The sequence below is a fragment of the Mytilus galloprovincialis genome, chromosome 4, assembly GCF_965363235.1.
Source record: "Mytilus galloprovincialis chromosome 4, xbMytGall1.hap1.1, whole genome shotgun sequence".
Classification (NCBI taxonomy): domain Eukaryota; kingdom Metazoa; phylum Mollusca; class Bivalvia; order Mytilida; family Mytilidae; genus Mytilus; species Mytilus galloprovincialis.
This window is the reverse complement of record NC_134841.1, coordinates 30,724,469-30,752,022: the sequence shown is the minus strand read 5'-3', so window position 1 is coordinate 30,752,022 and position 27,554 is coordinate 30,724,469. Positions and strand designations below refer to the sequence as shown.

Below are 27,554 nucleotides of genomic sequence, written 5' to 3'. Positions count from 1 at the left end.
ACTGCATAATATATAGCATCTACATACAAAGTATAAAGGATACAAGCATTTTACCTTCCAAAATGTTAAGCTTTAATAAGCTAGCTAAGCCACTGTAAGATCACTATCCCTGTGTAAATGTCTGTCTGGCATGGTTCATATGACTTTGACCTCATTTTCATGGTTCATTGGTTAATGTTGATTCTTATATCCATTTCTCAAGGACTATTAGCGATAGGACAACTATATTTAGTGAATGGAATGATTGTAAGGTGTCTGGCTTTCAACGTTAAATTCAATAGAATAGGCAAGATACATTTCTGTGCGTGGACTCTTGTCTGTTTTTTGACAGTATACGTAGCAATCATGGCAGTAAGTTACAATAAACACAAATATGGAGCACAGATGCTCATCTTTATTGTACTTCAGATATCAACTTCCATAATATACATAAAATCATAAAACATTTCTTGTGTAACAATTCTACTTATAACAAGATAAAACAAACAAGTTGTTTCAAAGGCATGAGTCTTTAATGGACTTGACTTTGGCACTTTTATTTTAAACTGATATTAACTTGTATGCTTTTAAAACAAAACATGATACAATAGCTAAATAAACCATTTAATCTCTTCAAAATCCTTTTCTACACAAGTTTTTATTGAGTTATGATTTCCCAAATTCTATTTAGCACGAAATCATAAACGATTTATTGATTTAATGTGCAAAAAAAAGTTTTGAAATGAAATATATGTAACCATATCATTATATGGAAAATTTGCTTAGAATTTGCACTCAGTTTTTGGGTCCTCCACCATCACATTTAATTTACAAACATATTTGTACAGTACTGGGTTTCTCAATAATGCCTTTATGATTGATGGTAAGAGAGATATAAATTGGTTTATTTAGCCACTGTAAATGATAGCACCTGTCACCAGTGCCGTATCTTGTCTGATGACTAGTTTATATGACAGGATCTCACTTAATGAAAGACAGTTGGTATCCATTGCCAAGGTTCCTTAATAAGCACATAAACATTAGCTGTAACAGATATACACTAAATGTACCTATATATCATGAGACAGTCAATCATGGAATGTTTTTTTCTTCATATCATTCAAGCTGTATATGTTGGAATGTCAAGTAGCTTTTCAATTGTCTTATTTTCCAGTTTTTTAAATAAACAATAAATATATATATACATTTTTGTAACTTTTAATATTGGCAATGATGTTCAAATCCAAAATGTCCCCTATTCTTACTTTTACCTACCAGTTTGAATTCAGAACAATCCCTTTTAATTGGTATAATTAATGCAAACCTCACTTAAAGATTTATATTTCCATATCTTTCTGGAAGACAAATCAAGATGCATTTAAGAAACTTTTAATTGATTTTTGTCCCTCTCTTCCATTTGAAATGCAAAAAGATGTCAAAACACTTATATTGTGAAAAATACTTCTAATGCTTGTTTAAAGGAACTATATCCATTGATGTGAAATTTTATTGCAACAAAGGGGCAAATTTCAATGAACAAAAATTTCCTAGATCACGTCTTAATTGGGTTATTTATGTAAATTAGATTGACTGTCACATGGGTCGGTGATGACTTCGTTTGAACACATTTTGGTATTAGAATGTTTTTTACCACAAGTCCATCATGATTGATGTTATTTGGGTCTTTCTTAAAATCACACAATTGACATAATATTCTATACAATATGATCATTCTTACTTGGTTGTCTAAATATAGTATGATTATTCTATATGAAAAATTTGCAATACACTTGTTATTTTATAACAGTACATCATATTTTACACTTCAAAACATATCTCATGTATATGCACTCTCTTTTGAAGAGACCAGTTTGTTGAATGCAACTTTGTATGGAAAGTTTAATGATTTTTTAAGTATGTATCTCCTCTTCATAAACTATAACTCTTTAGGAGAAGTTTGCATCAAATCTCCCATAAAAATAATTTAAGAATAATCATACTATATTGATGAACAAGCCTATATTTTGTTGATTCATGGGTTGTCTCCCATTGATGTTCTCAGCACCTTGTGCTCCTTTCTAGAGCATTGGATACATCAAACAATTAAAGCATAAATAAAACAACTATATACACAACATCATGACACATAAGCATATATAACATCTAGGAAGGGATTTATTGGATAAAATGGTGTATTCCTGATATAACAGTTTCCCTGTACATTTCTTGTATGATTGATTTCAAATGCCCTTATCTGATATTGGATAATTCTTATCAGATGACAAAGATTAAATATCATTCATTAATTCACATAATCTTTTACGTAGTAAACAAAATGTTTTTAAAATGCACATACACAGTCTTTTTATTCCAACAAGTATAAGTTTCACTATTTCTCTTCCAAAAAATAAATATTCAAAGTGAACTCTGAAGGTTCTGAACAAAAACATGACCTTCAAATGACATTCTCATTTTCACTTTTATGCTGATACATGTACATACATTTGTGGTGGAAGAAATCAAGTTTGGCAAATATCATGTATATATATATGTAAGTAAAACAGACAATAACCAGTTTAAATGAAAGATATATCTTTAAAATTCTGTTATACATTGATTAAGGAAATCTTGTTAACTTACATACTGCAGTGGCAACAGTGCCGAATATTTCATGCATATGATGGACAAGATCACAGTAACCATTATCAGGTCATCAAAATGAGAGACAAGCATAGCAATACTACATAGCTATAGAGACAAAAAAGTTTTTATTTAAAATGTTCTTGACTTGGTATAATCAATACTAAGACAAATATGTTAGACTAATGCAGGATCCAAACTAATGGTGTTTTTCACAGATGACAACGATGAGTTTGACCTAAAATTTGACTGTATCTTTTTTTGAAAAAAATTGTGTTAAAAAAAACCTTTAAAATCAATTAAACATTATATTTCAAAGGGCAATAATATAATGTTTTTATAAATTAAATAATGTCAAGTGACTATGCAATGTTCATTTTGATCCACTTTTTGTTCAAATGAGCTGAGTTAGGCTCATAGATACTACATTATTTGAATGGTTGATTTAAAGATAATAACAAATATGTATACACACTATTTACACAACATTAAATAACATACATTCCACATTTTTAGTTGTTCACATTATAAAGTTTTGTCTAATTTTCCACCACATTAGTAAGTTAGTTTTCTATAACTGATAGCTTACAACCTCTCACACAACATCTTCTTAAGGCTTCATAAATATTTCCTTATTTATCAAATCATCAGAAACTTGACTGTTCAAGGTTTGTCATTATTCTCGTTATACATTGAATTTGTATTAGATAGCAGTTAATCATTTCCACTCATTATAGCACAAGGCAAACTATTGAACAAATAAAAATTACAGCAAATTGTATCATAATGCATCAAGAATTTAATTTTCATGAAAATAATAATCTTTTTAAATGTGTCAATAAGTTACTGTTCCTTAGATTCATTTTCCATTGATCATCATTTGAATATTTATTGTATGCATGTAGCTTTTTTTCTAATTTTTTTCAAACAAATTAGCATTTTGACTTCAAAAATTGAGCATCAAAAAGCTTCAAAAAATAAAAAATGTCTACATCAATGGAAAAATCATATGGTGAAGTAATAACTCAAGAACTGCTAGTTTGATTCACATGGCCATTTAAAATAATTCTCTCGTCCATCTTTACTCCCATTTCTTTTGGACACTGCCAACATTTTTGTAAGAAAGTGTACTTTTTACATACATGCTCAATCTGTAATATGATAGTTACGAATAAACTGTTTACAGTCAAGTTTCTTCAGGATCTTAATCACAATTTTATTACAAACATCAGCAAATTGCATGATTGACCAAGGCATGTTTATAACATTTATATAAATTTCTGTATATCACCCGTGTATGACATCACATCGTATCAAGTTTGTTACCCGTATTTATAATGATCTTATTTTGACATAATTTATTATATATTTTACACATCTATAACAAAAGCTATGACTCACTGTCACGATATTAATGACAACAATAAATGTTACTATGGTAATTGTAAACATATATGAGATTCTTATAAGTTAGTAACCAACATACTAATGAGTGCCACATCAAATAATGGGATTTTCTATATAATGTTTTTCAATCTTGTCATTATTAAAAAAAAAACAAAAAAAAAACCAATTTTTATACTGATAAAAAATAAAATATCATTTTTTCATTTTCCCATTTTTCATTTCCCATCGATGTGATTTAAATATTTGTATTAGATTTAATTCTAAATATCGTTCACATTATTCCTTCATTACAGAACTGAGATTACCATTATATTTCCCTCAAAATTTTGGTGTTATTAAAAGTTTGGAGATATGGCTTAAATATTCACATTAAGTAATATTCTCAAAAGATTTTATGAACACATATGAACTTCATTTGATATGTTCTTCATCTTTCTTCAGTAAAACTTTTGTACATACATGTTTAAATGGGACTGTTGAATATTTGAGATCATTTAAGGATGAGTCCCACACAAAGATCTTTGACAATGTAATACATGTATAAAGAAAGACTGTGGTAAAATTCAACTGACTTTGTGATTCATAATTATAACATGTGTGGATTTATATATAACATGTGTTCATTCAGGCCAAATAAAATAATATGTGTTTCCATTTACATCAAAAAATAGGGTAGGTAGGTAGGGACTTTTTTTTTTACAATTTTTGAGCTGGAGTCTAAGGGGAGAGAAATTCTGACTTAACAGTGCTTATTGAAAAATGAACAAACAACTTTAAGGTAGGCTATATATTAAGCTTAAATTATAGGGTAGGTAAAGAAATAGGAAACACCCATATTTTTTTTAATTTGGCCTCATTATTATAACAAATATTGAACTAAATTACTGTAACACTTCACTCACATTTATCACCTATCTTTAACTTTCCAAATAAATCAAAATATAAAAGAAAAAGAGAAAGTCCTATTTTCTATTCTTAAAATGAAATTAAACCAGTACTGAAGAAACTCTCTAAACCTTTTTTTTAACTAAAAATGTTTCATGATGCAGAAAAAAAAACTAATATGAAAATTTCATTTCACCATTCAAAAGATTTCAAGCTTGTAATTTCTATCTTCAATACACAATATTTGTTAAAATAATGGAAATTTCAGAATACACAGATAATTATCTATAATATAGAACAATAAAAATAAACAACAAACTTAATAAAAAATAAACGTATTTACATATTTACATCAAGTTGTTAAAACACAAAGCAACATATAGCAGTACTTTAAATATCAGGTTTTCAAAACTGTTAAATTACAAATGTTCCCCAAAATTGTTGCACTCTTTCAACATGAGTATATATTAATACTTCATTCTTAAAGCTTTACCTAGCTCTGTGTTATGTTATAAATACACGGATGTTTAACAATTCTCTCTATATATAGATCTTTACAATGAAATAGTCTTAAATCCAACAACTATCATGAAACATTACTTGATGCTCGTACATATGGAATTGGAACATGCAATTGTATATTATCAAGTTATGAACCCTGTCAGCAATGGGAATAGGAAATACTGAAGAAAATATCTCTAGATTGAAAACCTGATATTTTTATGCCTTTAAAAATGCCCACTTTTATAATTATATCAAAGGCTTGCTATATGAATGTGTTGGAACTTTTTGTAAAAATCAACAATATTTGGTCTCTAAGTGTATAACATGGACCAAAGTTAACAAGGATGTTTAAATAAATAACAAATTAAATAACAACATTGAGTTAAAAACTTAGATCTTGGTTTTTCTAAATTTTTATTTTTGATTGCACTTGTCCAAGGAAAACTGTAGCTAGTTCTTAACTTGCTGATTTAGCTACTTTTTCATGTTCACCTAAAATGTTGATGAAAGAGATGAAGGAAAAGTATATGTCAGTTGAGCAGCAATTCACAAATAAATAATATAGAAGACAACTATGTTAAGTTAACTGTACCAATGTTAACATGAGATAGACTTCTTACAACTTTAATTGCAATTTTCCCACACATATATTAGAAATACCGGTATATATTATTATGGAAAAAGTTGTGTAGAAATCAACAAAAGGTAGTTTTAAACGACTTTGACTGGCTATACAGCCCTTGCATGGTCGGTGTAGAAATCACCTAACTATTGGAAAAGCTGCTTGAGGGCTAGCATGAGAAGTCAATTTCAATATATATGTTAGTCCTTAGGATTTTTTGCAACATAAAGACTTGTGAACTAGCATGATTTTATATTTTTTCTCCTTGAAAAAAATTGAATAGGTTCAAACTGAAGCTAAAAAATACATTGACTTATTCTTGAAATTAACTTCATATATCAGTCCTTCATTTGTTTCATCAAAGAATATTAATTAATAATACAAAACAATGTAATTAAAATGCACTTTGATGGTGTTTAAAGTTGTAAAATTCTTCAAGCACATAAAATATAGCACAAAATTCACAACAACAGGATATATAGGAGTAAAACATCAGAATCTTAGATTATAAAATAAAAATAATCGTTAGTGTGTCTTTATCCCACCATTTCTTGTGGTATTAAGATGTATCACAATATATTGCACTCAGATCTATTTCTATAATTGGCACGTATGGTTCTGTATCACATGACCTCATACTTAAAGATCATAAAATGTCTATCACATTATTTTGATAACATGTCGTTTAAATATAATTTTAAAACCTTTGCCATATTCTAACATTCTTCATACTGATAAAAATTAAACAAAATAGTATAAATATCAAAAGTTCTTTGAGTCAACACTTTTATAAAGACTACTGGAATGATCTTTTAGTACAATAAATACGGCAAGAATTGACTAGAACTACATTAAACGTATAAGCACTATAATAGATGGTTAGCAAAATACTTTTTGATTCTGATGGTGTCCTTATATATGATTTTCATAAGATCAATAAACACTGACCAAAGTGAGAACAGCTATAAGTTTAAACATGAAATTTTATAAATCATTTCTGACGTTAAAGGCTAAACTGAGAGGTATCAATAGATTTGACAACATAGAAATGATAATATAATTCATATTAAGTATCAAAGTCATAAAGTAATCCTCACAAAATAATAAGATAAACTTCACAAATTAAAATTTTTGCTTTGATTAAACATCGCTTTCCTTAATCAGACTTCAGTGTGATGGTATAAAACTCTACTCAACAGTGTTATATAATTTACCACCAATGATATCGTTACATGCATCATGAATTTCAAGATTGTCATATTTCTTATGGCTTTGGTTACCGGTAACCTTTTCTACGAAAAATCAGAGTATGTTTAACTTTTGTCAGAACTATTATTTCATATTATATAATTATTCATTAAGTTTATCTAAATTTTAAATCACAATCTTTTCCTTTTGAGTAACTTAAATATTACTTTGATGCAATACTTCAAACATCAATAATTTTTTTAACAGACAAACAATGAGCTTACTTGACATCTAAAAGATAACTTTCTGTCTGAAAAAAATATTAATGAAAAACATATCAATTAAAAACTAGAGGCTCTAAAGAGCCTGTGTCGCTCACCTTGGTCTATGTGACTATTAAACAAAAGAAGCAGATGGATTCATGACAAAATTGTATTTTGGTGATGGTGGTGTGTTTGTACATCTTACTTTACTGAACATCCTTGCTGCTTACAATTATCTCTATCTATAATGAACTTGGCCCAGTAGTTTCAGTGGAAAATGTTAGTAAAAATTTACAAATTTTATAAAAATTGTTGAAAATTGACTATAAAGGACAATAACTCCTTAGGGGGTCAATTGACCATTTCGGTCATGTTGACTTATTTGTAAATCTTACTTTGCTGAACATTATTGCTGTTTACAGTTTATCTCTATCTATAATAATATTCAAGACAATAACCAAAAACAGCAAAATTTCCTTAAAATTACCAATTCAGGGGCAGCAACCCAACAACGGGTTGTCCGATTCATCTGAAAATTTCAGGGCAGACAGATCTTGACCTGATAAACAATTTAACCCCATGTCAGATTTGCTCTAAACGCTTTGGTTTTTCAGTTATAAGCCAAAAACTGCATTTTACCCCTATGTTCTATTTTTAGCCATGGCGGCCATCTTGGTTGGATGGCCGGGTCATCGAACACATTTTTAAACTAGATACCCCAAAGATGATTGTAGATAAGTTTGGATTAATTTGGCCCAGTAGTTTCAGAGGAGAAGATTTTTGTAAAAGATTACTAAGATTTACGAAAAATGGTTAAAAATTGACTATAAAGGGCAATAACTCCTAAAGGGGTCAACTGACCATTTCGGTCATGTTGACTTATTTGTAAATCTTACTTTGCTGAACATTATTGCTGTTTACAGTTTATCTCTATCTATAATAATATTCCAGACAATAACCAAAAACAGCAAAATTTCCTTAAAATTACCAATTCAGGGGCAGCAACCCAACAACGGGTTGTCCGATTCATCTGAAAATTTCGGGGCAGATAGATCTTGACCTGATGAACAATTTTACCCCCATGTCAGATTTGCTCTAAATGCTTTGGTTTTTGAGTTATAAGCCAAAAACTGCATTTTACCCCTATGTTCTATTTTTAGCCATGGCGGCCATCTTGGTTGGTTGACCGGGTCACCAGACACATTTTTTAAACTAGATACCCCAATGATGATTGTGGCCAAGTTTGGTTAAATTTGGCCCAGTAGTTTCAGAGGAGAAGATTTTTGTAAAAGTTAACGACGCCAGACGACGACGGACGACGGACGACAGACGACGGACGACGGACGCCGGACGCCAAGTGCTGAGAAAAGCTCACTTGGCCCTTTGGGCCAGGTGAGCTAAAAAAGACATGGTTTTACATACTGATACAATAGGCAGACTTAAATATTCAAAATGGGAAAAAAATATTTCATGTTATACAGATAAAGAGAAGTTTTCCAAATTCAGCCATTTCAATGATATTAAGTGCTTGCTGTTGGTGGTCACTTTTGTTGCTGGTCAGACAGTAAGATATCAATGTAGGCCAGTTCAGCGTCAGCTTGAGCATCAAATACTGCTAATGGTAATTCACTATCATCTTTTGGATACCAAGGCCACTGTAAGCTGTTGGACACCTGTGCAAAAAACAAGATATTTTAGTAAAACAAATATATAAATTATATTTCTTCATGTTTTTTTTTCAGTGCTCATACATTTGTTTGTTACTACTTTGGAGGTCTTATCGAACAAATCATCCTCTTTTTTGGCCATCACATTTTTAACTGTATAAAATAATTTTTTAACCTTAAAGTCATATGAAACGAGTGACTGGTGAAAAATAAGTTTAATCAAATTTTTGAACCAATGCATGTATATATCATAAACTTAGTCTTCTGTGCACGATTTTATCATTACGCAAAGATATTATTTAATCGTTAATTTTTTTTTCTCTGTCTGTTATGATTTAGCAAACTTGGCAGCTCATTAATTGCCATGCTTTGAAGTCGAAGTTTACAGATTGTCACCTTATAGTAAACAATCAAGAAAAGAGTATGAATATTGAGCATGTGCATAACATATACAATCAGATAATAGTTTATTTAAATGACAGATCCAAGTGTATTGCTATCACTGGAGTTTGACAAGAAGAGTCACGCTAAGGTCACATGCATATATGGAAAATATGTCGTCGAATTGCTTCCTAGAAGCAAGCAATTAAAATAAAGTAAATTTCTTCTAAATGTGGACAAATTAACGAATTTTCTTCAGAAAAAAGAATATCATGGATTTTTCTAGCATTCCACAGGGTCCGGTTTTCGGACCCATTCCCAACGGCAAAAACCCTACATTTTTTCCCAATTTTGGGAGTAAAATTCCCAATTCAAATGATCACAAAATTCATTTTCATCTTTATTATTCATGACAGAGATGTTTATTTTATTCAACCGCTAGCTTTATGCCAAAAATCGCCAACAAGTAATGTGTAAATCCAAGTTGAAACATATTGAATGACAAACAACATTGACAAACAATGGCTGCCATAAATAAACAGGAAGTGTGGGAAAATACTAAAACCAGATCAAATCCGGGAACGGACAAGTATATAACTCCGGGTTTGTCAATAAAATACAGTAAATAAAAATTGAAAAGAACCAAACATGTGACAGCTATCATAGCAACACTAAAATTGAAAACCAAAAGATATATAAAAAAGAAAATAGAAACAGGTTATATTTTATACAGAACTCAAAATATTTTAGTTCACAAATTTTCATGTCAAAACAAAAAAAAAATGTAACAATCCTTTAAGAAGTTCGAACTTATTATTTTGATACTCAAATAAACTTTAATGCCATGTTGTTATATTTAAAAACAAAGAAGGTGTAGGTAGTCCTTACTTTATTTTCACCAACAAAACAAAATTTAATGAACAAAACACATTAAAACTAACATCTGGTATATTGGTTGTTTTTCCCAATTTCATTGAAAAGCGCGTTAAAAAATTCCCAAAACTGGCCAGGGTCCCTTTTCCCAAAATACTCAGATAAACCCCTGAATATGTAGTACATAAATTTTAAAATGAAAACTATCCATTTAGATATAAAAATCATATATCTGCATCCTTTTTTTTAATTTGAGGTTTCATATGACTTTAAAATAATGGACATAAAACTGTCCTTTATACATGTATAACTGAGTCTTTTATTTTGGTCAATAGAACAATATTTTTTTAACATCTTCTACTTATTTATCACATCATTTGTTTGTACATTGTACATACATGTACAGGTGCACAGTTGAACACTGTCAATTAGTTTAATTTTGTAAGTACCTTTACAAAATAAAACTTACCAAGGCCACTACATACATGAATTTGTATAATAAAAGAATTTTTTGTAAAACTACTTGTGATTTTATTCACGTCAATCAGTGATATTGTTTGCCTTAAAAAACTGGAGAATAAAGGCTTTTTCCCCTGGAGAAGAATCGCAATATGAAAAAAAAAATGGCTTAAAATTATTCCCAAAAAGACAACATTTTTCCAAAACAGAACAGCCTCGGTAGTAATTGTGCATCAATTCAAACTGAAAAACACTCATATATACATTTTTCATGCCTAAAAAGACTATCTGCGCAGATTTGAGGATCTATTTTTTTTATCATCACTGACATTAAAGGGTCTTATTTCAAAGCAGGGTTTAATTCTTGAAAGAGAGTCTGCAAATTATAATTTCAGTCAAATTCATGGTTTATTCTAAATTTCCCAATTTGATAAAAATGATGCATATTTTCCCAATAAAAAAGGGTAGAGGTAGTTTTGAAAAAAGCCAACAATATCACTGTTAATTCCTATTTAAACCTTAATTGTGTACTAATCAAAAGATGATCTTGGATATGCTCCATGTGAACATGAAATCTATATAAAATTGATACATACACTGAGTACAAAATCATCATCCACATAAGCATATCGAGCTGGTGTTTCTTCATCTTCATCCAAAGTGGCAATACAAGACAGAGGAATATCAAATTTCTTCAACTGCTCACCGCGTAGTCTGGCAATAGCCATTATATCATCATCCAAAATCTCATACCCTACAATTCAGAATATATAGTTATAAATTCAATTTATCTACTAGAAAGACTTAAGAGATTTCAAGTTAGAATTTTCAACACATTTTGATCAAACATTCAGGAATTAATATGTGTAACAAAAATGTTTAACAGAACAATAATCTTTCAAACACGTGTCAAAGTAGTGAATCTAGTTAAAGTCATATGAAACAAGTGACTGGTGAAAGAAATTTTAATCCAAAGTTACTTTAGTTGTGTTTGCTAAAGTTTTAATAGATTGTCTTGTCTTGCATAAATCTTTAAAAGTGACAATGAAGTTAAAAATTTAAAATGTAATATCTTAATTGAAAACAAACCAAGCAAGGTAAATTCTTCAAGTTTGGTACATCTCCAGGCCAACATAACAAATGTGTCTTCTTCCATGTGACTGAAGTATGGAATAGGAAAGCCATCATTCAAACCATCAATGATGTAAATAGATCTCAGGGTATCTTTGTAATGGGATGAAAAATAATTGATGGCCGATGGATTGAGATCTGTACAGAACATTTGTCTAAAACAAGTTAGAGGTAAGGCTGGCTGTAGGATGTCTAGAAGGCCTTGTACACCATCATAGGAATGAATCAAGTTCACAGTCACCTCAAGCTTTGGGCAGTTCTTCCTGACTGCTATCCATGAGTAGTTTGTTACTTTCTCATGCTCTGAGTCAATTCCATGAACGTTGACAACTAAGGTCTCTAGTTTGTTTTTACAGCCTGAACTAAATGCTGAGAGGAGTTCATTACTCATATGATCATAGTCAACACTGAGATGTCTCAAGGCTGTGAATGTAAGGAATTGTGAGGCACTGAGATCAATAATACCATAGTTCTCTGAATCTTCTTTAATGCTGGCAATGTGCAGACTTTCTAACATACGTGAGCAGTTTCTTCCAAGTAAATCAAGGATAATACTGGAATGTTCTAGTAACTCTTCTGCGAATCCCATGGAGAAGTGTTTAAGTTTTCTGCTGTTCTTTATAATACTTTCAATGCAGTCTAAAAACCTGAAAAAAAACCAAAAGTGTATAATATTAGTAGAAATTTTAATTGACTTACATGTACATTGTACATGACTTAAGCTTGGCTTTATTTTTACATCATCAAAATGGTCAAATATAAGCACAATTTAAAATAACTTGCAAATGATAAAATATTCCACTGTTTCTCCTGTTGTCATTAGGTATGCAAAATAAATGTATCAAGCTGCTGTTTTTTCTCATTTTCAATGAACAAAACAAGGATTCTGAGACTTAGAGGTATTGCATGGCAATACTTTAATAGTCCCCTCCTGGTTAAAATTTCACTGTACTGGAATAAAATGCTAACCTGATCTACATGTATCATTTGTCATGGTGTAAACTATATTACAAATTTCAAGTCAATTTTAAGCATGACAAAAAGTGGGGAAAACTTATTATTAGAGTGATTTTTCTAAGTCCAAGGTCCATAACTCTACACAAAATCAACAGACCAGCACAAAATTCTAACTTGATTTATAACTTGTAACGATAAAACTTTATACCAATTATCAAATCAATAAATCTTCCAGCATGAAAAAAAGTTTGGAAAACTGATTTGCCGGACTGACAGATGGAGTCTACTTTGACTTCATTGGAAAGGGACTAATACATGTAAAGTACATGATACTCTTCATGTTGGATTCTTTAGAAAACTATGAAGAGTTCAGCTAATACAGGGGAGGGCCAAAGGGGATTCCCCCTCCCTTATGAAGCTTCCTGGTAGTGTTATAAATTTTTTAGTTGTTCCCCTAATAAATTGATGGTTTCTTTCCTTGATCCTTTCCACTTTCCTCTATCACCATGTCATTACATGTATTTCAGATGCGCTATATTCAGCAGCTGTCAGAATAGTATCAGAACCCCCCAATATATACCGGGGATGTTTTGGGAAATGTTAACTAATTGTAAGAGATGCCTAGCCATGTTTGGGGACTGGGTACATGTATATACATTTTTTGTACATGTAAACTGTATGTAAGTAGCAAATACTACATGTACCAATTCAGTGTCATAAAATTTGTTTTCCAACATACAATGTATATATGGTCTGGTGGTGGTTCTCCTAATAAGGAGGAATATGCGGAAATTATGGCCATTACTGGCAGCTGGCATTATTCGCATTTAATTTAATGCTACAAATGTTTTAAAAAAATGAATTTAAGTCATTAAAGTGTCACCATTTCAATAAATTTATCAACATATGTCCTAGTCAAAATAATTATGACGTCTTGAAAGGCTATTATATTTTTTTTCTTTGACGCCTTACATCAACAGTCAAGGGTCTAACTTAAATAAGTTATTGGAGAAAAATAACATTCATGTCAAACTTTTTGAAACTTTTGAAACTTTTTATTTCACTAAAGGCCTCACATGAGGCACAATAGTACAATAAATTTAACAAACAAATTTAACAATAATAATGCATGAACTAACATATATACATATGAAGTAGGTGTATGTAGATGAAAGAGTAATATCCATATATTATCATTTAAATACAGACATAACAATTTTGCCAAATTTTGCCAACCCAACAAGTACATACTTATCTTGACTATTCATTAAATTTGACAGGCTTACAGTATTTTTGTTTTTATATATATGATCATGTATAAACTTGAGTTTTTCTTGAGTAAAAAAGTTACAATTAAATATATAATGAAATTCATCACCCAGTTCTTGTTTATTACAAAGATCACAAATTCCTTCAGCTCTATTGATACTAAAAAATCTACCAGCTTCAATTGGCAATTTATGGCTACCGCATCTAAATTTAATAAGATTATACATCAAGTCAGGTGGAAGTACAGTGAGGTAATTCTCAAAGTTAAAATCAGATTTATAAATATGATAATTAATACACTTCGGTGAGTTGTAGACTTGTAATTTCCAACCTTCTACAAATTTTTCATGAAGAATTTGCTTTACATTTTTAGACAGGCTTATATTTCTTTATACAGATTGGTCATACCAATAATTTCCATAACCACATTCAATTAAAATATCTTTTATATATAATAACCATTTAGAATGGTACACATCACCTTCATTCAGTTTATGCAACATATCATACAATGTTCGAAATATATTCTCTTTTTTGCCATTTATAATTCGCTGCCAAAAACCAACCATTCTAGCTTAAATACATATAGACATGGGTGTTCTACCAAGTTCACCATATACAATATAGTTTGGCGTACATTTTTTAACCTTTAATATATACATGCAAAATTCTAAATGCAAAGACTCAATAATGTCATTAATTACATAACCCCATACTACTGCACCATATAACAAAAAAGGTGCTACCATTGCATCAAATAATTGTAACAAAATGTCTATTGGCAAACTAAGCTTTCTCGCTTTACATAAAACATAGAACATAGCTTTTCTAGCTTGTTGTACAAGTCTAGCCTTATTTTTGTGAAAAGTACCTTTTCTAGAAAAAACTGTACTCAAATATAGAAAATCATCTTACACAGCTATTGGTTCATTGTTATAGAAAAATTGAGTGTTTTCACATTGTCTGTTTTTTGAAAATATCACAATATTGGTTTTGGCTACATTAACACTAAGCTTCCATGTTTCACAATACAAATACATGGCATTTAATGCAGATTGTAATTCAGTAGCAGACTCAGCAAATATAACAGTATAATCAGCATATAATAACAAATACAATTTAAAGAAAACTTCAATATCATCATTATCAAATAATAAATGAGACATATTACATATGTTAGACTCAGATCGACGTCCGGCCTGTAATCGATGTCCGTTCCTCAAATCGACGGCCGTTTCTCAAATAGACGTCCAAGTCTGACGTTACAGTCTCAAATCGACGTCCAATGTGACGGCATGTATTGACAAAACTACGTCCGATTGGTTTTAGTCGTTTTTAATCAATGTCCAATATCTAATCATAATGAAAAGTACTGGAAATAATTGCTTACACTTATACATGTACATGTTTGTATGGTTTAAACATTTATACGTATTTCCATATAGGTTTTTTTCAACCCGAAACAGGTATCATGCATATTAAACTTTATCAAATCGATCTACAAAGTAGTGTGTCATTCTTAATCATGTTAAAATGACATCCATGGAAGTGTATGTCAAGGAGAAAACAACCTAACGACAAAGAAAACCGAACAACATCTACAGGACATTATTCAATATTTAACCAATTGACAAAATAAAGAAGTACAGCCAAATATTTTTTTTAGTATTATAATTCGGACTCTGTAAGATATTTTTCAACACATTTCTGTTCTACACCTGTAGTGAAACTTATACGCAATAAATTGGCATTATGTTTTAAGTAGTGCTGTTACACTACTGTTCTCATACCGCAAGAAATTGGCATTAAGTTTTATGTTGTGCTGTTACACAACTGTTCCAGGTAAAGTACTCACACAAATGTATAACCCGACATATTCTTTATGGGCCTGAAGTGAAGTGGTTTCCGATGGTTTGTGTCTGTCATATTTTTTTATTTTTTTTTTATAAATCAGACCGTCAATTTTATAATTTGAACTGTTTACATTATTCACGTCATACTACATCTCCTTATTTTTTTAATGTAACCTCTAAAATAAAAAAAAATGATATTACAACCTGTTAACATATTAAGTCTAGTATGACAATGTTTATATAAATCTTTAAAAAACATTTTTTGAAAATAGATTCATTTGTCACACATAATATGTTCAAAGGTCTAAAGATTTCAGCTGCTGTCGGTTCTGGTCAATTTTCAATTTTCTATGTCCAAAATGGACGTTGATTAGAGGACTTACAAATTGGACGTCGATTAGAGAAGCCAAAACATGGACGTCGATTAGGTAGACATAGCATCGACCGTCGATTTGGAATGTTATTTTATTGTGACGTCAGATTTGGACGTCAATTTGAGGAACGGACGTCGAAAAGGGACTGGACGTCGATCTGAGTCTTACACATATATCAGAGAGACCATTATAAGCATGTGACAAAAAATCTGTCAAATCATTTAGTAAAATTGAGAACAATAAAGGTGAGAGTTCCCACCTTGTCGAACTCCTACATTGGAGGCAAAAAATTCTGAAAAATTGTTACCAGATCTAACACAAGACTTAGCATTTTTATACAAGTTTTGTACAATAACAAGCATTTTACCGTCAATACCATTACATAACAGTTTTTGCCATAATAATACCCTGTTTACAGAATCAAAAGCTTTTCGATAGTCTACAAAAGCACAGTACAGTTTTTCGGTACGTCTAAACACTGCTAAGGACTCCTTAGTGCACTAAGGACTATATACAATGCCACTAAGGACTAGAAGGAGTGATGTTGTGTGTATTATTTTTACATATTATGTTAGAGATTGATATTTCATGCATAAATTTCAAATTTTATAGAAAAATAATCATAAATAAACAAGATATTCAACATTATTTAGGCACGTGCCCGTTTTTCTTTGATATGCCGAAAGTCAATGAACCGTTTGACACGTGCCAAATGACAAAACAATTCATTAAACAATCATAATCTTTTCATTTTAGGTAATAAACAATTGTATCTAAAAAAATGTATGCTTAATATTTATAATTAAATGTGTTGTTCTTATGAAAAATGATTACAGAACAAATAATTTTGTTTTTGTTTTACTTCTTCCCCGACAAAGTTATTTGCCACAGGTGCACGACTTTGATGTGCGCCTACTAAATGACTAATAAGTTAGAGTGTGGTCAGCTTGTTATGTAAGAGATATGAAGACAAAATAAATATATATATTGATAAGTGTTTTGTTTTTATTTTAATTTCGACAAAGATGCGTGTATATATACAAATGGTTTCACTAAAACAACACGATGGAGTTATACATTTCTTAAAATGTCTTCATATATGAAAATAAATTTTGAACAGTGCACCATAAGAAACAAACTAAAGTGTTCCAGCTCCAAACCAGTCTATTGTTCAAACGCATGTCCGTCGTCGCCTGTCACCACATTAAAGCACGCTTGCAAGAAAAAATAAACAGAATAGAGATACGGGTACAAAACACATTATAGATAATGTGTCCGACCACCTGAAAAATAAAATTGGTTCAAGAGACAAAGAACGCTACGAAATATTAGATTAATTTTTCGGTACTACCGGGCTTATCACAGCCCAATAACAAGATGAATTTAATGAAAACGCAACAAGCATCTGCCGGTTATCCAAAATTCAACACGTACTTTAAAAAAAATATATATAAATGTGAATTAAATATCTATAAAAATTTATATTTCAGTCACTTATTAATATGAACATCAAATAAAAATCCGACATTAGATATATTTCTCTGGTGACAAATTTATTATTTACAAGAAATATACACTTGAGAAAATACTTCTTCATTCAGATTTTTTTGTTAATAAAATTTCAACAACAATTCATTTATTAGTATCCAACTTTACCAAAAGGATTCCCGTGTAATCAATTAATATGTAATTTGACACGTGTCAAACGGTTCATGGATTTTCGGCATATCAAAGAAAAACAGGCACGTGTCTAAATAATGTTGAATATCTCCTTAATTTATTATTATTTTTCTATAAAATTTGGAATTTATGCATTAAATATCAATTTCTACCGTAATATGAAAAGAAATTGCATGTAACAGCTCTCCATCTAGTTCTTAGTGGCATGTTATCAGTCCTTAGTGCACTAAGGACTCCTTAGCAGTGTTTAGACACACCCACAGTTTTTTCCTTCTAAATAAATACATATCAATAAGGAATTTTAAGTTAAAAATATGGTCAACAGTACCATAGCCTTTCCGAAAACCGGCTTGCTCTTCACATAATAAACCCAAAGATTCAAGGTAATTGAATAATCAGTTATTAAGAATACATGTAAATAGTTTGCCATAACAACTAAGTATAGTGATACCTCTATAATTGTCCGCACTTGCGGGTCACCTTTGTTTTGTATATTGGACATATTAAACCTTGAGACCAAGAATCCGGTACAATACCACTTTCAAAAACAATATTAAAAATCTTGACATAAACTGGCAATAATTTGACAGCTCCATGTTTCAAAAATTCATTTAGTATCATATCATTACTACAAGCTTTATCATTCTTTAATGTTTTTATAGCATCTACAACATCTTTTTCACTTATAGGCTCATTAATAACAGTATTATATTCTGTAACATTATCTGGTAAAACAATATCAATATCATTTACAACAATGTCTAAATTTTTAAAATGATCAAAAAATACATTCATAGCTACTTTTTGCTGGGAAGCTTTACCTTTTTCACAACCTTTATTTAGTAGTGACCAATATTATTTAGGATCTGAGGTACGCAGAGCTTTGAGTTTACCTATAAACGCCTTTTGAAATTCACAAAATTGTTTTTTCAGTATATTCTTATATTCCTTGCTTTTACGTACCAAATCATTGTGATTAACAACAGAACGTACTCTATAATGGTATTTTTTGGCTTTACGATAAGCTTTGCGTTTTGTATAACATTCACTGTTAAAATATTTTTTTACAATGATTTTATTTTTTACAACTATGTTTCTTGACATTGCTAGTAGTCTTAAACAACATATCAGCACATTCAGCAGCATTCTTAATAATACTATTACAACTTTCAAGTATATCATTAATTGTTACAATGTTTGTATTTTTGGGATCAATGTCTGCCAGTCTAACTAAAAGTTCATCTATCTTGTTAACATCTAGGTTTTCTTGGAAAACTGCAGCCCCGTCTCTATACCATTTTGATTTGATGTGTGATTCATTATCACTTTTTTCTCCACACTGAACACAGTCAGATCTACCAGTAGTATCAGCACACTGAGCACAGTCAGATCTAGAACTACCAGTAATGCCACACTGAACACAGTCAGATCTAATATTTGAACATAATTTTAAACATACAGGTTTATGCACATCACTAAGAATAGGATCATATGAAAATATATCAAAGTCTACAATAGCCCTAAATAATTCAGGAGTTATAATTACATAGTCAATTAAAGAATTGTTATATGTAGTTTGACCTACACCCTTATCAGCACCAAAACGACCATTTACAAAGAACAATTGAGTACTTTTACATAAATTCAATAATCTCTTGCCGTAATGATCAATTTTACCGTTATCTTTAGAGTAGCGAACAGGAGACACATTACATTCTTCCAGAATATGCAGTTTGGTATTACAGACACTTTCATGAGTTGTCTACTCTTGTTTCCTTAATATGTAGTAACATATGTCTGTTATCAGTTAAATATGTAGGACTCGGAGGTACGATGGGGATGCTGAGGTGCGATGGTCACGCTGAAGTGCGATGGTCTACGCCGAAGTGCGATGGTCTATGCCGAAGTGCGATGGTCCGTACGCTGATGTGCGATGGTCTGTTTGCCGAATGATTGCTAGTTTAAAACCTAAATATTTGCAATTATTATAAAAAGTTTATTTTTAATAGTTAATATATAAAGCAACATTCATTATTGTCTATGGTTGCATATTAAGTGAGAGATCGTCATCTTCATTTTATTACATTTGGACATAATTCTTCATTCATTATAATATTTTATCTTTTCTTTGTTTCTCTCATGAGTTCCTCGCTCGTTCACCGTACTATTTATGTTTCTGAGAATTTGTATACAGACCCATATGTATTTAGAGAATGTCACGCTCCATCCTACGTGAAAAAGGGGCCTTTTGTAGATTTCGAAATAAAAAATCGTAACAGAAGGTTAACATTTCTTTATCCATTAAGTTCCCCGTATTTCGTAGTATTTGTAGTTTATGAACCTCTTATTATCCTAAAAACTGCTTCTAGTATACACATTGACTTCTATGTCGTCATGAAAAGTATTAAAAATGTAGTTTGAGTAAACCATTGTACTTCAGAGTTACCACCATCGCACTTCGGCATAGCTATCAACAAGATAGCGTCACAATGCCACCATCGCACTTCAGCGTGATCAAAAACACACTTTAGCATCAAACCATCGAACTTCAGCGTGACCATCGCTGTTCGGAGTACCATCGCGGTTCAGAGTCCTACAAATATATCATAAATATTTTCTTTTGTGGGCACTTGGGAATTCTTGAAACTTTGCGCAGTAGCTTAATATATTACCTTGATAACTACATTTTCTAATTTTCTAATTCCATTAATACAATTTTGATCAACCATAGTAAATCAATGAGACAAGGCCTTAAAGGGAAAATTAAGCTGTAATAACTAAAGAAGGCTTAGTTGTTACATGCATGTAACTTATTATATGAGAGTAAATGAGACACTTGGGAATTACTTGCAGGAATATATTTTCTGTAATAACATAGGTGTGCTATGTATGATTGGTAAACTATGAACTGCCATATAATATCTTTGCAAAGTTTGGTATAAATAAAGAAAATTATAATATCAATAGAACTCGTGAAAAATTTAACAAACTAAAGTTTGTATATTGTCCCTTTAAAACATGTAACATACATACCTTATTACAGTATTTTGATATTTCAGCTCACAATAACAACATGTTTGTTATTTTTCTCTAATAACTTATTTAAGTTAGACCCTTGACTGATCGATGCAAGGCGTCAAAGAAAAAATTATAATAGCCTTTCAAGACGTCATAATTATTTGGACTAGCATATGTCCAAGCACATGCTTTTGTTTACAGTTATGATCTATACTTAAAATACATTTGATTGGATGAATTACTATTTAAAGGTCACAGCTGGCATTTGTAAATATTTACGTCATGGCGCTTACCTGTCAATAAAATACGTCGATTGTGTATCAGGCCATTCAATGTGACAACTTGAAGGCAACAACGAAAAACTTGTGAGATTCTTATTTCCACAAAGTACATCTAAGATCTGTGAGCATTCACGAACTTCTTTGTGATTGTGGGAGTCAAAATTAATAACCACTTGTCTGACGAATCTCCCACATCTGTCTGTCAAAAACTTCGTCCTCTGTCTGTCTGAATATTTTGTTCTAAAATTAATCTTCTGCCAAAATAATGGATGAAATAGACAGTTCCTCCATCTTTTACAACTTGTTGAAGCGTTTAGTCTGTCTGTGTGCGAAAGGTAGGATAAAATATCCACAATAAGGACACTGGGCAACGAGCTCCAGTTTGGTCTCGCTGCCATCTTCGAAACTTGCAAACTACGTCAGATCACATGATATTATGTTTAGGGTACATTCGGAAATATTCGGGTTTAATCCAAATAAACACACTTAAAAAAATACCGCGAAAATATGAAAAGATTTGTTTTAAAGAATTTATATTAGAAACGAACTATGATATCTATTCATTTCTCTTTAAAATCGCATTTATTCGAAAGATTAAAAATACGATGTATTTTAATTTTAAAGTCTTGCTATAAAAATCCTTGTCACAATAGAATAATCAAAATAAACCGTGTGTCTAATAACTGAGCTGTATGATCAAAGTCATCACAGGCACTTATGATCTTATCTCAGATTTTTTTATAGTATAAAAGGGGGAAACATTCTGAGACTAGTGCTTGTGTGTATGATATACTATACAAATCCTTACTCAATACAATGAAATCAAAAATTCAAATAAACGCTATTTAAAAAAATCAAGCTCATGCAGGCTGACGTTTCGGTCATAGTCGTTTCGACCATGCTGTCATTTCGGCCATACTTTTAAAAGTTGTTTCGGCCATGCATGCTGTCATTTCGGCATTAGTGGCAAGGTTTCGGTGCAAAATATAGTTGACATGCATTTTGTGTCATAAATTACAAACATTGAATATAGTAATTCAGTTTAAATGTTTGATTTAATATAAATGACCAAATGACAAATGACACAAATGAAAATTCAATCAGATTCAATTTTCTTAAATATGAATTATACTGCAAATTTCTTTTTGCATTGTGTTTAAGCACCGGACACATATAGAACACCAATGACTATACTTATATTTAATATTCAAATCATTCCTGGATATTAAAAGGTGTGCAATATTCAAGGAGGGTGGTAAAGGGGGGTACCAGGGCCGTAACTAGCCTCTTTTAATAGTGAGGCAAAATATATTTGCCGAGCGTAGCGAGGCTAAAAATTTTTGGCGAGGGGTCTGAAGCTCTGAGAAAAATAACGCAAAATCGTGCATTCTGAGCGTTTCCCGGACTTTTTTTTTTACATTGAAACGCAATTAATTTTTAGCTATTTTTCGACAATATTCTGGTCTCAAAGCTAAAACATAGATTAATTGTAATTTAAGACTTTTAGGTTTCACAGGGACAACATTAAAAGTAGACCGATATGTAGGATAAAGCAAAAATCGTAAATCTCATAATCTCATAATCATTAAAACCGGATCTGTCTGTCGATCTGTTGTTGTCTTGTATAGTGCTTAGACTTTTTTTATTATTTTTTTCACTAGATTTAAATATAGTGACAGTGCAACTATTATAATTATACTAGTACTGAAAAGTCGTCACTAAGGACCATCTTGACCTTGTTTTACGGTATTAATGATTCTTTTATTGTTGAAGACCCTCCAGTAACTATCAAGATGAAGAACATGAATAAAAACTTTGACCATTGATCATTGTATTTGTTTCTATGCATTGACTTTGTGTGAGATTAGGTTCCGTGCACGTTTACTCCATGTTCCTTTATTTTCTGTTAAAGGGTCTGAACTTAATGCAAGTTTAACCCTTCAATGTAAAAGGTATTATTGCAATGCATTGATGTTTTTATAATTTATATAGATGACTTGATACGGGGAAATTAGAGGTCTTACTTTAATTTAATCCATGTCAGCTATCTTTCTACAAAAAAGAGCCAGTTTTCTTTGATATCAAGTTCAATTCTCCATGCAGAAACGACATTTTTTTTGCTGTGTCCAGTATAGCATCGTATATTCTTAAAATATTTTCTCACACAATGTCTGGACATCGGTGGACATGCACTATTGCAAAACCAAACGCTTACAAATGAAAATCAACACTCAGACTATAGTCATAAAGTAGGACAATAAATGAACAAAAGACAAACCCGAGACACGGAAGTACAAACAAAATAAAAACCCGGGACACAGAAGTACAAACAATAGACTATCTACTCTGAAAACTAAAAGTAAAATAGAAACATGGATCACGAAAACATGCAGGGGCAACAACAGATAGTAAAGAAAACGTGCTTTTTGCAAGAAACTTTCAGTGAAGACAATGTTTTGTTTCCGATTTTTTTTTTTTTTTTTTGAAATTTCCAACATGAGGCATTTGCCTCATTTGCCTCAATGTAGTTACGGCCCTGGGTACGGAACACGGAAACACGTGAAATAAAAATCGCAAAAACGTAGCACGAAAAATAAAAATCGGGAAAAACGAAGCACGAGAAATAAAATCGTAAATATTAAGAAAAAAAGTACCAGAAGTTATTACACAGCCGTTCTTGGAGATCATGTAGACATTGTTAGTGGACATCAAGACCTTGTGGTCACCTTTTAGCGTATGCTATTTGAAAAAAAATATTATTATGATGGACTTTATTGCATGTATCAAATACATATACAATAGAAAGTAGAATGGTAAAAATATACATCAATTTCTATTATATTACACAAGTTTCAAAAGGTACTATAACTCACTGACTTTGAGTTACTTCCAATTCACTTTTTAATCAAATGCGGAACAATGCAAGAACGAGAAATTAAGAGCACCGACACGAAACACGGAAAATAAATAAGGGGAAATAGGAAGCACGCACATCGAACCAAACACGAGAAAACGAGAAATAAAACACCAAATCACGAAAACACGTAAAATGAAAAGGCCGAAAACGTTGCACGAAAATAACCCTTTACCACCCTCTTCAAGATATAGAGTGAATAAATCGTCAATATAACATTATACCCTCATATGAAGTATGTAAAAGGACAAACTTGCGTTGACCAAATTCTTCCAACTTTTACGGAACTTAAAATACGCAATGCGCATACGCACGTACAATCTATTAATCCAGGGTACAGGTAACTTTTTAGTTGGTCCTCATGACTATTGATAATAAAATCGCATGGCAATGCAACTAATCCAAAGTAAGAATATATCTTATATTTTTAGATAATTATTAGATATCTAGGCGTATATGATATAAAATATTTTAGTATAATACTATTTAAAACTACTAAAAATATTTTTTATTTTCTCCTTTCTTTCCGCTTTAATTATGAAATTGTCAGGCGGCTGTTGCATATCTGTCAACTGACCTGTATCCGATGGGTGTGATCTGAGAGTTTCAAAACTCTGAGGGTCACCCGGGATACACGCTAGGTCGTTAAATAACCCAGGAAATCCGAAAATGGTCCGTTTTCATTATGATTCCTAATCCATCAGACTGATTTCATAAGTGATTTTCCTTTGAAATACGGCGGCAATTTCGTAATTCTAGCTTCCATGGACAGGAAGGGAAGTTCAACTAGCTGTGTGTACTGTCAGCTGACACATTAATTGTATGGCTTCACTTGACAGCTTTGGTGTCAAACACACTAATTACCTTAGCTTTAGGTCGTAAGTAATTTGTGTATTTCAAATATAAAAAGAATATATGGTATGCGGATTGCCATTGAGACAATTCTCCACAAGAGATCAAATGACAAAGAAATTAGGTTACCGTACGGTCTATAACGATGAGTAAAGCCTATACCGCGTAGTCAGCTATAAAAGGCCCCGAAAAGACAATTCAAAACAATACAAACAAGAAAAATAATATAACGGCCTAGTTTATGTACGAAAATTGTTTACAACAATTTGAGTTACTTCCCCTTTTTTGTCACCTTTCAAAACGTACTCCATACTCCTTGAAATTACGTTTATATAATTTGAAAAATAGACTAAACGAATCTAAAACAAATCGCATTTCAAATACATATTACAATATTACTTTTCATTAATTTTCTACCTTATTACAATTACACCGTGTAGAACGCCACATGCTGGATGTCGGCTATGCTTGACACGGGGTACGGCCATACTTTTAAAAGTCGTTTCGGTCATGTTGTCATTTCGGGCCCCGGGTTTCGGCCATACTTTTAAAAGTGTTTTCGGTCATGTTGTCATTTCGGGCCCCGGGTTTCGGGCATACTTTTAAAAGTCGTTTCAGACAAGTTTTGTTTTGTCTTGCCTGTGACGAAAGTCACGGAATTCGAGACATAGGGACTGCTTTTCCGGCGACAATGACGATGGCATAAACAATTATCGATATTTTTTCTCATGCTAAAGTTAGTTGGCAGATATAGGAATCACTTGTGATGGATCATTGATATTTAATATACTGATGTTGCATTACTATCAGTTTGTCGACTAATTTGAGGCCCTGTGCCCCCCCCCTCCCCCCCCCTCCCCCGCCGATTTTTTCTCTCTCAGTCAATAGCTAAAAATGACCCGTTTTCCTTACTTTAAGAAACATCAGTATTGCTTGAACCTGGAAGCAACTTGATTTTTATGCAAAAACAAGCTGAGATTACTGTTCGGGGTGAGCCAAGGCTCCGCCATGAAGGCTGTACTTTGACCTATAATTATTAACATTAAATACATTGTGATCGCAGATTTTTTTCTCGATGATTGCTAAAAATGACCTGTTTTCCTTCGATTTTCTTACTTTAAGAAACATCTGGACTACATTTGTTTAAAAGTCATATATACTTTTTGGTCCAATTAAAGTAACAGCTGTTTTGTGATTTTGATTCGGTTTCCATATATTTGTGTCTTAATGAAGGATGTTTTAGGTCATGTTTTCCTAAACATCTGATTGCTATTTGTCTGCCATGACTGGACATCACCCAGGTTCCTGTAAAATTTTGACTCCACAATACAAAATAACTGATGCCACAATGGAAACAGTTAAAGTGGGACAGATCATCTTGTCAGCCAACAATAGTAAGTGATATTAAGTGACTTGAATCTAACAGAGCTTAAATCAGTTCCAATAATGCATTGGACATACATAAATATGTAAGGTTTTTCTGTTGGTCAAGTGACAATTTGTATACGACAGCAAACAAAAGTTTTTGCGTCGTGTAATGGTATGATGTTGTCGTCTCTTCGTCCGAAGACACATTTAGTTTCCAGACAATAACTTAAGTTTTAGTGAATGGATTTTTATAAATTTTAAACAGAAGGTTCAATATCACTAAAGGAAGGTTGGGATTGATTTTGGGGTCCAGATTCAAATTCTCGGCCTTGATCTGTATGAATTTGGAATGGACAACCAAATCTGCAAATGAATTCTGTAACAAGTTTATCAGCTATACTGTAAGAGCTTGGTGATTTGGTATTGCATGAGATTCTGTCCATTTAGTGAAATAATCTTCCACTACCATAATGTATTCATTTCCACCCGTAGTAATGGGCAAAGGACCTATGATATCAATTGCTATTCTGTCTAAAGGATATGTAGAAACACTAGATTTCAAAGGTGATTTCCCTTTCCCTGGTCCAGGTTTCCCTTTAGCACAAATATCACAACTATTTATCCATAACTTTATAGAATCTGACATATTTGGCCAATAAAATCTTTTCTTTATGAGATCTAAAGTTTTGTCTCTTCCAAAATGAGCTGAATATGTTGTACAATGTAACTGTTGAAAAATGAAATTTCGTATCTGTTCCGGAGCTACAAATTGATAAACAAGCCCTGATTTTCTCTTTCAAAAAAATTGCATAACAGGTTATTCTGAATGGTCAAGGATTCCCATAACCCATAAAGAATTTTTTGTATCTTTTGATTTGTTTTGAATTTCGCACTTTTTGGGTTTTTCGTCAGATTGTAACAAACTGTTCAATATAAAACTTATATTTTGGTCATTCTCTTGCATTTCTCTTAATTGCGAATTCGACCAA

At 31.5% G+C, this 27,554-nt stretch overlaps 1 protein-coding gene across 1 annotated transcript; it reads right to left on the bottom strand.

The window, feature by feature from the left end:
- Positions 1-374: 374 nt before the first annotated feature.
- Positions 375-21,859, bottom strand: LOC143071857 (F-box only protein 33-like). The gene is made up of 4 exons (XM_076246470.1): positions 21,444-21,859; positions 11,958-12,646; positions 11,465-11,622; positions 375-9,161 (listed from the first exon to the last, which is right to left on the bottom strand). Exons 1-4 carry the CDS (start codon positions 21,827-21,829, stop codon positions 9,030-9,032), a joined length of 1,365 nt encoding a protein of 454 aa, XP_076102585.1. The 5' UTR covers positions 21,830-21,859; the 3' UTR covers positions 375-9,029.
- Positions 21,860-27,554: the final 5,695 nt, after the last annotated feature.